The 12,200-nt window shown below is 42.2% G+C and overlaps 1 protein-coding gene across 3 annotated transcripts in view; it reads right to left on the bottom strand.

The window, feature by feature from the left end:
• Positions 1-12,200, bottom strand: part of RET (ret proto-oncogene) — a 202,025-nt gene that overhangs the window by 81,668 nt on the left and 108,157 nt on the right. The window contains exons 1-2 of one of the 3 annotated variants that reach the window (XM_062613562.1): positions 11,236-11,365; positions 10,458-10,814 (exon numbers count right to left, since the gene is read on the bottom strand). The exons of 1 other annotated variant lie outside the window; for it this stretch is intronic. In XM_062613562.1, coding sequence (XP_062469546.1) covers positions 10,458-10,509 — 52 coding nt within the window. In that variant the 5' untranslated portion in view covers positions 10,510-10,814; positions 11,236-11,365. Of the gene's footprint in view, positions 1-10,457; positions 10,941-11,235; positions 11,366-12,200 lie in introns of those variants that run through there. One more of the 3 variants, XM_062613553.1, reaches the window with a different exon arrangement.

Here is a 12,200-nt window from a genome sequence, read left to right as displayed (position 1 = left end):
TAAGTATTTTTATATTGACTCTCAAATCCCATTGACCACAAACTCAGGTTATCATGATCTCTTAGAGTCCTGATTGATCAAACACCAGGCATTAACTTCATCAAAGTTAAGGCTGCCTTGGTTCTATTTCTTACACCTTAAGCATAAAACTATAAGATGAAGTTACCAGCAGAGGTCATGTAACTCACAGAAGGCAGGACCTGTTACACATTCCCACATCAACACATTGCTGTCTCACCTGTTCTTAAGATACTCCCAGTAACAAAAATACTCCAGTGAATGCAGACAACTGATTCCTGTGGCTGCCCGTTACCAAAACACTTCCTGAATTTTACTTGCTATAACCCCCATGTCTTGTTTCCACCATTAGTCCATTTTCAGCATTACATCCATCTTTATAATACTTCTGCATGAACTGAAAAATTTTAACTGCTTTCTCTGCTCTCATTTTTGTCACTAAATATTATCGATTGTTTCTATTTTTCTTCAAAAACAGCACTTCCTAAACTTCTTGTTATTATCCATCACATTCCAAGAAGTATGAAGGCCAAAATGCACCCTTCAAAACTGGATAGTGCCAGTCATCATCAAGAAATAGGCTACTGAGCCAGATGGAGTTTTAGCGTGACTCCATGTGGTAATTCTGACATTATCATCACCATCACCAGGAAGAAAGAAAAAAAAAAAAAAAAAGAAAAATATTGGCAGAGGGATTTTTTTAGCAACAGAACATTTTCTAAAATAAGCCCTTGTCACCAGTCTCCTTATTACACTGGCACTACTATATTCAAGCTAAGCTGAGTTTGTGATTGCCAACATAAATACTTAAATAACATGCCTTTTCCTTACTGTCTCCTAGAAGTCATGTTGTGGGGACACAGACTCTGAGAGGCTAGAGTCTTGTATAGATTCTTCTAATTTGTTTTCTGATTTTCAGTTACTTAGGATGTCTAGGCTGTGATGCCGAGTTTTCCTGTGTAGAGACAAAGGACAGAAGCTTTTCAACAAAGGGAAAGACTCCCACCTAACTGCATGACACCAGGAGATAAAGCTTGAATAAAGTATTGGAAACATTATGAAAATATAAGTAACAATAAAGTCTGTGGCAGACAGCTTTAAAAAGAAAAGGGGGGGGGGGGGAGAGAAGGCAAAGAGTAAAAACCTTGGGCTTTCTATTCTTACCTGTTTTCTTTAGCCATTTACCACCCTGAAATTTTTGGTCCAATTTTAATTTTAAATTTTATTAAAGTTTAAGAATAGAAAGAGTTAAATAAAGACCCTTTCCCCAGCAGTAACAGGCTCCCTTAAATGCCTGAATAGTACAAGAAAAAATAATTTATAAATGTTTCCGATTTTTATAGAGGGGATATGCATGGTCTGTCACAGTGTCTTAAGATGATGCTGCCTGTTATTGAATTTACAGAAATGGTTTTAAATGCTTGGGTTGTTTTCTCTGTGTTGTTTTAAGATACAATAGGATATGGAAAATGTACGTTATAAACTCTTAGTATCCAAAACGTCCTTAGCAAAGCAATTTAGGACAACTCTTCTGATCTTCACAAAGGCAAAATTTTATCAAAGCAATAAAACGGTTTAAAATGCTTTCTCATTTGGAGGATGTCAGCAATACTCAATTGAAATGTGCAATAAAATTTATATTGCAGCCATACTGTTCCCCCCTCATCACTTTAAAACCTGATGTTCAAACTCAAAATTTAAACACTCTCATCACTTTTTCGTTTCATAGCTGGGATTGTGATGAGCCACTCTAGAGAAATCATTTTCCTCGGTCCTTTTTATTTCAACAACATCCATAGGTTCAACCAGAGAAACCTCTATCCTGAATTGCTCAAAAGCAGTAATAGGCAGTCATAATTTCTTTCCACAGGCACTTTGACTATCAAAATACAAAGTACCCCATAGTAACTCACAGCAAGGATCCAAGGCAGTGGAGCACCAGAAACCGTTGTCATATGCATATAGTTCAAGGAAACAACAGGCCTACAGAAAGATTTAAAGGCAGATGGTCGAACTCAGGGAAGTTAGTTAGACTATTAAGAAGGCTACTCAGTAAAACTATCTAAATAAATAAATGCACATACACACACACATAGGACTTTGTCCATGCTGTGAGTGAGAAGTATCTCAAATGTTTATCTTAGTCACATTGAGAAACTTGTCAGGAGCACTGTATCTAATTCTAAGATGAAAAGTTAGCCCAAAAATAACCAAATTTGCTCTAAACACACTAGCGTAGATACTGTAAACTAAGACAACACAGAGCTCAGGGCAAGCTAGCCTCACCTACACTCCTGAGTGGTAACATAAGCTGCTTCCAAACTACCAGGGCCATTTGTGTTCTGCAGGCAGCAGCAGAAGTTTGAGATCTTACACTTGCAATGTGTTGCTTGCACGAGAGTAAAACCTGCATTTCATGACAATTGCTAGTCTAGGTAGATGACAGGAAAGGGAATTTTACATCAAAGGGTAGCAAAGAAATTTGGCACCTGAATATACTGCCAGTTTTACCTTTAGGGAATTCTGTGCAATTCTTTATAGGGCTTTTATTCAGCAGTCCCAGACTAAAATGCTTTGTTGATATGGGTTAAACCTAAGCATACACCCAAGTACTTCAGAGATGTGAGAAGGCTCTGTTAAAGTGCTTTACAAAATGATGTTCTTCATACCAGCAGTGCCAATGAAGCACTTTGCTGTTGTTAATAATGAGCATTGGATACTTTCCCCAAAGGTCCTGTCAGAACTTCCCAGTTATCACACTGCAGTTTCATAGGATGGTATCAAAACAGTCAACGCCCTTTCCCCAAATCTACTCTCATTCCCCTACTCCCAATTTGAATTTTTAATATTTTTTTCCCCTGGAAAATAAACTACTTCTTTTCCTAGTAAAATAAAACTTTAAGCCTTCTCCCAATGAGAGTTTTGAATCCTCTCCATTCCTATCACTGTTACTTAGATTTCATGAACAGCACCCTTTCGTCTTACAGTCTTGCAGACCACAAAGCAATGTCAATATAACTTAGAAACATTTTCATACAACTTGCCAGTGTCTGGTTTTATTCTTTGTAAAAGACAGCCTTATTGCAGCACTTGAGTACATGCACATTTCAAACCCTCTCCTACTTTGAGATGAATGATCGTCATAAATGTACATATTAATCATTCTATATTGGGTATTCCAAATAGAGAATTCATTTAATATATATATTTCAAAAAATCAGATGTTTAAAACCATAGATGACTGTTACGAACTAAATTTCAGTAAGCCATAGTTTCTCTACAGCTTTCTGTTCTGTTTTATTCATATTAATCCAAATTCTTTCTCCCCTCACCCCTACTGCGCAAAACAGCGGGAACACTGGTCATCTTATCTTCTTCCCAAACACACAGGAGCAACACAAAGAGGTACTTTCAATTTCATAGGTAATTTCTGAGGAACACAGTGGTAGGAGGTGGAGAAGATAACCTAGAGAATCAAATCAAATCAAATCAAATCTCACCAACGTTTTGTAAACCATTCATATATCTTACATTTTCATTTCTATTTGCACAGAAATAACTTCTCAAGGTCTACTTTTAGGTAACAGAACATGGAAGGCCACCTTACCAACAAAGGCAAAAAACTCCAGAAACAATTCAATGTAGAAGTATCCTCTTAAAAAGAGTCAAAGGGACCAATCTGAAAGCCTCAAATACTGATGCAGGAATGGTGTGGTAAAGAACTACTCACAATTATTTACCTACTCTTTATGAAACCAGAGAAATGTCTCTGTGTCTTTAAGCCACTGGGAGATTTAAGATGCAACTCCAAGTCAGCTCTGGAATGGCACTGATAGGACTACTGGATACCTGCTCTAATTCAGTAGCAAAACTAGCCTTTAAGGGGCTTTCGAGTTATGTGACATTCTGGTCTACTGATGCCCACATGAGTTTTGCCATTCTGCACATGAAGGAACAGATAATGGAACTGTCAATGTAAGAAAACTTGGTGTCTCTGAATAAGGAAAAAAATCCTGATTTAATTTTATTATCCAAGATTGAAGTTTATGTCATTTAGAAGAAAGCCATAATGGACACTAAAAAAACCCACCCATTACAGCAACACAAGCAACTTTGTTATATCAGTTAAATATAATGTTTAATTAGTTTTCTAAATGCATACACTGAAAAGCCATTAGACAACCATTAGGAGTAATATATCCATTTTCTTTTTTACAATCACCTGATTTAATTAGCCAAATATCTAAAGTAATTCAGTCAAACAACATTTTTGGCACTATTATCCCCTTAAAGTTTCCAATGCCTTGTTTTGACTGTGATGACTCTAATTTTCCCTTAAACTCTAAAGTGCTGATGATCATCTTCATCTTGGAAGATTTACAGAACATCTCTCTTAGGTAAAAATGCACAAGGTATGTTTATGGTCCCATTTCAAGATCCAGAAATCTGAAACTATTGAGCTGGTTTTATGAAGCAATCTTTAAGAAAACCAGTTTTGTCTCCTCTCTATGTGGGCCAAAGAGACAAAACACCTGAAGAATAAGATGGCTGTAGGTACTTCTTTAGAAAAAAAGATGAGCTCCAAAAGGAGCAAAATCCATCTGGCTGTTCACACCTCAGCTGACTCACTGTTTCATTAACACAAGCTTTCTCTATAAACTTATTAACAAACATCTTATCTATATGAAAACCTGACAAAAGGCTTCACCAAAAACATTGTGGAAATGGCCAATGAATCTCACTGATGAAAGAAAAGATTCCATTGTAGAGATAAGGCTTCCGAACAGATTTTACTCTATAGCAATCTACTACTTCTCTGATACTGTTTTTTTCACTGATGCATCACCACTCTAGAAATTCTGAAAACTGTTTTCCAGTGTATTTTCCCCGCTTTGTGTCACGTCCATTATTCCCCAATATGGGGTTATGTGAGGGACAATCAACAGTGCATGTGGCATGCAAAAGAGAATGCTAGTGATGGTGCTATTTTACAGAAAACTGACAGTGTGAGACAACAAGCAAATCTGTAGCACAACTGTTAACTGAACTTGAATCCTGATCTAACCAATCTAATATGCAAACCTCAAATCTATCCTTCTCCTAACAGTAATTGCTTTATTTATCCTTGCCATGCTTTAGTTGTCTGCTCACCAAAATGTGTTAGAACAAAACAAACAACAAAACCCAAACATCTGGAGAAAAAGCAATTCCAAAGTTTCTTTTAAATAATTTGGTGAATTTTTAAGGTGTGCTTCTGTCAAATCAAACCAAGGTAGGAAGCAAGAGCAAAGAACAGATTCGGCACCACGAGCATGCTTCAATCTTGAAGGAGTATGCTCTTAACGTACACCTTTGCCATGCAGGGAATCACCATCTGTGTTCAAGTAAGTTTCGCAACTTTACAAATGCCAGCACCCAATAAGCAGTGTCTAGCAATTTGTTACATTTCAAAACCAAGAGACAATTCCAGTCAGTCACCAGCTGGCACCACTTTTGGTTCTGCCGGAAAGCTGAAGGATGCTGACTTATGAATAAAGCAAACCCTCTCCTCACCGCAGACGGACTCCAAGTGACCTTTACACAAAAAAGGCTCCCTAGATCTCCAAGCAGCATGGATTTTATCCAACCTGTGGTATATTTGTGTTTGCTATTATATTTGCATTATATGGGAGAGAGCAGCCCAGGAGGAGGGGAAGCTATGAATTCTTGTTTACTGTCTGTCCCCTTTAAATACACAGTATGCATAAATCAGTACAGTTGCTAAACAAGGTACTGAGGAGAGAGCTACTATTTAACTTCCCTCAAAACAGTTACCTCCGTTCAAATCCAAAAAAACCTAGAATTAGTACTCGCCTTGCTACCAGCCTCAGCAGCAGTGCCAAGAATGTGAGTACAGCAACAAGCGAATGAATCCTTTCCCTCCTGCCAGGGGCCAAAGAGGGGGAGAAACTGAGATTGACAAAATACACATTTTCTCACCCCTTGTATCTGTGGCCTTAGTAAAAATTAAAAAAAAAAAAAAAAAGGAAAAAAAAAAAGCGTTCCATGCAGATGGAAAACTGAACGTGGGCATGCTACTCAACGTGCATCTTGTATTCAGGTACTGAACTAATGCTGTCATACAAACTGACTGCTTCTGTTAATACTACAAGAAATCTTGTCTGTTAATCACAGCCTAAAGAATAAAGTTTTTAGCATTAAAATGCTGGGGTTTTGCAATGTTCATATTAATTTCCTTTGTACTGTCTTTATGATAGCAACAAAACCCATGAATGAAGCCAAAGACCAAGACGACAGCAAACTGACTGGCGGAACTAATCAAGCCAATACTGCACAGTGACCTGACACACACCCTGAGAAGACAGGCAGACAGGCAAATACAGGCACCTGAGCGACAGACAGTACAGCAATGAGAAGGAAATTAAATATACACAAACACAGATCCTATTAGAACAAGTTAAAAAGCCCAAAACGGTACAGTGATTTTTTGTGAAATGATAAATGCTGCAGGTTGTGAACTTCAGTGCCAAATTTCATTTATGGAAAAACTGGAAGGTGAAGGACCTGGGAATAGGAGTAAAGTGAGGAGACAGGCTCAGCCTAGAAGGCCACAGAGGACCCAGGCACCTTCCCTGGAAGTGAGCAGGAGTTCTAGAATGAACCCCACAGTCAGTCCTGGGTGGGTGAGGCAGAAGTTTCATGGTCCATGCAGGCAGAAGCAGGTGACTGGAGTGAGAGGAATTGCTGGTGCCACCAGTGGGCTGTGAGGTGCCTGTGGAAGAGCCAGCATATAAGATGCTGAACCTCCAGGCAGAGAAAAAAAAAAGCGTAAAAGAACCAAAGTGTCATAAATAACACTTTTTTTCTACCAAAAAGAACAGTGAGGTTTGAAATTTACTCATAGCTCTTAGACCTTGTCCAAATAAGACACTCAAGATCTAAGGAAACGCCTCTCATGTTCCTCCACAGATTATCTTTGTGCTTGCCCTACAGTCAGGGCAAACAAAGTAGAATCAGAATCACATGTTGTCTGACCAGATCACTGCCAAAATGACAGGCACACAAATTTATGTCTGTCTTTAACATGGCCTGTGACTCAAGGCAGTGGTCTGTGCTCCACCATTTGATCTGATAAGCACTGTTTTATTTATCTAAAGATTGCACAGCCAATCTTTTTTTGTTTTGGTTTGGATTTTTGCTTGTTTGTAGGGTTTTTGGGGTTTGGTTTTGGTTTTAAGAATCACTTAGGTGTCCTTTCCTAGGGAAAACATCCATTTTATCTTATGAAATACAAATATTACACAAAATGGCTAAACTCTGGGGAGAAGAATGTCAACATTTGCACAGTTGGTTTCTAAAGTCTGTCCTTGATCTGGATGCTTAAATTGAGCCAGGAGCTCTTGCAAATCGTAACCAGTCAAAATATAATATTAACAGTAACCCTAGCAGTATGAGAATTGATCCCAAACAGTGCTTAAATGAGTATCAGAATATGCTCATGAGTAGTTTCATATCATAATCAATAAAAAAGTTTGAGTAATCTGTATTCAAAAGCACATTTGTTGAAGTAGCATCTCTATTATTCCAATGTAGATGCAGGTTTCCCTTCCAATTCCATACATAGTGTAACGCTTCAAACTTCATTTTATCCACTGAGGATAGATTAGCTCTTCAAAAGTATTCCCTTTAATAATAAAAATTACTTTCCAGACAAGACAATCCTACCAAGTCTTTCCCACAGGCACTTTTTTCTACACTTAACAAGATCCTTCTCTTATATCAATGGGCTTTCAGAAATGAATCAGAACTCCAGTGCCAAACAGTCATGCAGTGCAACCTGCGAGTAAACACCTTGAAGCGTACAACTGACATGATGTAAAACTTCTGAAAAATACATGTGTACGCTCCAGAATAAAAACCTGGTTTTCTTTGAATTGATACTGATGACAGAAGTCTTAATTTGAGATGAAACATTCCTTTCATTTCCTCTATTCCTAGGCTGCTGCACGTTAATACCAGTGCATGTAGGAGACTCACATGTAGCTTATGGTGCAAAAGCAGCAGGCTGCAACCTTTCTGTTTCAGAACAAATGGTCCAGTGTGCTTTTTGAAGCCCACCAATACAAAAGAACCATATCTAATCCTTTCAACTAACAGCATGCTCACAAAACTGATTAATCCAGCTCTCCTGGTAAAACGCAATCCTGTTCCAAGTTAGAGAAATCCTTTCGGTTAGTTGTGAGCACAAACACAGTAGTTTTAAGAACTATTGCAGCTTTAAGCTTTCCAAAACCCCCCAGGTTAGATAAGCCCAAAATGTACCAATAGGAGAGGACTGCAAGGGTATCACTGCATGTTAACTTTGGGTAGGAATCCTCAATGACAAGGTCTTGCCTAGCTAAGAGAGATTCCATCACAACACCCGGCAAAAACACAACAGAGTTACCATTAATGAATCTCTGGCTCTCCCCTAGGATGGAGCCTACTGAAGTTTCACTGTGTTCCTCCTCCTCCTGCCAGGGGACTGCAGCATCACACATAAGGTAGCTCTGCTTCTGAACTGGAACTCCAAGCATGCAGGGATTTTGCTGATACCTTCCAAGATATAGTAACTCATCTTACCCCCGTTGTCAACTCAGCTTTTATTAGATAAATAGGACTTAGTGTCATACACCTCACGAATGTGAAACGGTGCTTCTCCAGCAACAGACACCCATACGACATTGCTAATATGCTAGACTTCTTGAAATAACTATGAATACAATTACCATAAAGTGTGATCCTAAATGTATACAACTTTTCTTCCCTATGGTTTTAGTGAAAATTAAGGGGAATCAAGCATTAAACCTCACCAGTCAAAGCGGAGCACGTAGACAAAATTAGTATTTGCAATTATAAGCAAGCAGTATTAAGAAAAACAAAGTCTAGCTGAGAATCTATTCTACTCAAATAAATCAAACTCCTATAATATTCCTCCAAGGTATGGACAGATCCAAGAGTTAACAACTTAGGGTCACATTTAATAATAAAGAGTCTTTTAAACTCATTTGCAACTGCTTAGGTCTGATACTTACAGAAAGAAACGGCTTAGATATCTATCTGGAGTGGGGAGAACACAAAGACAACTCCCTTTCCTGCCTGTGACTTACAGAGTGAAATTCATCTAAACTTATACAGCTAAACGTAAAATCAAACGACAGTCCAACTGAAAGGGAAACAATGAAGAAAAACAAACAAATAAGTGTATAAGCAGCTCGGCAGTTCCAAGCACCAGCTAGTTCAGTGCATACAATATTCTGGGGCATCACAGCATGAATAGAAGTTCATCTGTCCACCTTAAGCGGAAATCATTTTCAAGCAAATGCATATGAATCATTTTCACTAATGAAAACATACCCCTCAAACTGAACAACTTAGGTAAATTACATTTCCCCTAATTCTGCCAAAAACATTTAAGAAAATGGATTTGCCAAAGATAAAAGCAAAGTAGGCGGGATAGATCATCCATTAGCAATACAAGTATGGCTAATTCTTCCTGACAGTGAAATGACTTGGGATAAAATCCATTCTATTTTTTAAATAATTTTAGACATAGTATGTCCCACACATCCTATGCTTGGGTACCACTGAGTTTTTATGAAGGTCAGGCCTTAACAATAATATGCTAGGAAGAGAAGGAATAAGGGCAACTTGAAGCATTTTAGCATACAAAGGAAAAAGTGAAATAAAGAGGCTTAATAATCTCTGCTAGTTACAGAAAGTAGTTTAAGATGGTGTGAACTTAAAACAATAACGAGAAAGACCAAGATGCATATTTTACAGAGAATCACAAGTACAGAATTAATGCTGCCCTTTACTCTCTGTCGTACCAATTAGTGAACTACTGGGATGGCTTGGTGTTTGTGTTTTCGCAAATGCATATTTGATGTGCAAGGTTATACTGCATTCTCTAGCATGCAACTTTGATTTGTTCATGTAAACATCAGAAATGTATTGGCAAACAAAGCCATATGGAAGAAAAAGAGATATAATGGATTTTCTGTTTGCTTTAGTAACTTAACATCTGTGGGATAGCATCATCTAAGTTAGTATCCAATAACTTTTCATATTTTGGTCATTTTCATTTATCAATCCAAACCCCATTTACTTTGATGATACAGAAAGCGCTGGGAGGGGGGCAGCAGAGAAGGCATGTTTTAGAAACTTAAAATAGGAATACACTTGAATATTCTTCTCCTTCACATCATAAATTTAAAGTGCAAGTAAACTCACATCTGTTCTAACTTAGCCTTGGAGATTAAAAACCAAAGAGAAAGTATTAGGTTTTTTTATATCTTGTTTGGATTTTGGGTAAGATTTTCGGAGCCTGCCCCGGCCGCCGGTGGCATCGGTCACCTAAGCCCCAAAGCTTCCCGCAGGGCCGGCTCAGCGGTACTTACCCCCGCAGAGGAGGACGAGGAGGAAGCCCGCCGTCCGCCCCGCGGAGGGCATCTTCCCTGCGACAGGACTCCCGCGGCGCGGCCCCGCCTCGGCGGCCGGCGCTCCGGGCAGCACCGGGCGGGCTGCGGACCGGTCTCAGCGGGCTCTCAGTCGGGCCGGCCCATAGCCCGGGGCGGCAGCAGCGGCCGCGGTGGGACGCGCCGAGCCAGGCAGGGACGGGACGGACCGCGCCGGGGTGCCTCTTCGGGATGCCTCTCCGCCGGCTCCTTCCGTCGGCCCTCCTGGGTCCCGACCCACTGCCACCGGCCGGGAAAAAGCACCCTTGTCCCCTCAGCAGTGCCGGCGCCTCTCGGGCTCTGCGGGAAGAAGCCGAAGTCACAGGCGAAGCCTCTCCCCGCGCCTCGCCTGCAGCCGAGCCCCCCGCGCTGCCCGGGCGGCGGCACCGCCCGGCTCGGGCCAGCCCCCAGCCCCTCCTCCGCACCGGGACGAGGCCGCCGGTCTGCGCTCCCTGGGCCGCTCAGGGCCGCCCCACACTCGCCGCCCCGCCCGGCGGGCAGCCCCCCGACCTCCCCCCAACACCCCGCCCGCCCGCGGAGCCGCCGCCGAGGGGAGCGGAGGGGGCGCGGCTGCGGCTCCACCCCGAGCATCCCCACGGGCAAGGTGCGGGGTCCGGTGCACAGGCCCCCAGCTCCGCAGGGGGGAGTGGGGAGCGAGGAGCGGGGAGCGAGTGCGAGGAGGCTGGGGGGGAAGGAAGGCAGGCGAGCCGCGCAAACACACCAGGTGCGAGACAAAGCAGGGACAGGCGCTGCGGCACCAGGATGCATCCGAGTGGCCGCCTCCCCGCCCCAAACACATTAAACGTGTTGAATAATTAATCCTTGGGAGAAGAGACAATTTTTGCTTGATGGCAGGAAGATGCTGTAAGAGATGAGCTCTACCTGGCAGGCAACCAAAGTAACGCGGAATGCGAGCATCCCGCTTAACGGCCGAGCGCCACTTTTAAACCACAAGCGGGGGAGGGGAAAAAAATTATTAATAATAATAATAATTAAAAAAAAAAAATCTAGCCGAGTCAAATACAAAATACGCTTTAACAGCAGGCCGGGCTCGCCGACAAGCGCAGTCCGAAAAAGCCGCCGCTAACGAACATCGCCCAGAGCGCTGGACGCGCCGCTGCCGGACCTGTCTCTGCCGGGAAATGCCCGCCGCACAGCCCGCGACCGCCCCTCGCCTCGCCACCGCTCTTGGACTCCACCGGGCAGCCCCCAGACGGGACGGGGCGGGTGCAGCTCCGCAACGCCCACCGCGCCCGCACAGGCTCCGCGCTCCCCAGCGCCGAGCAGCGGCCACCCTGCCGCCTGCCCGCAGGGGCACGCTGAGCTCCCGGCAGAAGGAAACCCCTGCCCCTTCCCCTTCACCTCTCCTCCCAGGTCATCGTCAGCCTGCCGGGGAAGTATTTTCTGCCCCCTCCTTCTCCCCACAGCTGATGCTGCCTCGCCACAGCCGCGCCGCTCTAGAGATTTGGGCGTCAGGATTCAGGCAGAGATCCCAGGTACAACTCTCACCCTTCGCAGCCTTCACACTTTGAAACGGCCGAGCAAGAGGCACACACTGTAGAGTGATACTCGGTGCAATTTCACCTAACAGGAACTGCTAGAGATTACTCACATACAAATCAAATAGGAAATTTCCTCTCTAGCCTGGTAAGGACACTGCTTAAAATACCCAACATTGCAAGAGGC

Source organism: Pezoporus occidentalis, unplaced genomic scaffold (assembly GCF_034315485.1).
Source record: "Pezoporus occidentalis ecotype Australia unplaced genomic scaffold, CSIRO_AGI_Poc_V1 ctg101, whole genome shotgun sequence".
NCBI classification, from domain to species: domain Eukaryota; kingdom Metazoa; phylum Chordata; class Aves; order Psittaciformes; family Psittacidae; genus Pezoporus; species Pezoporus occidentalis.
This window is presented reverse-complemented; position numbering and strand designations above follow the sequence as displayed.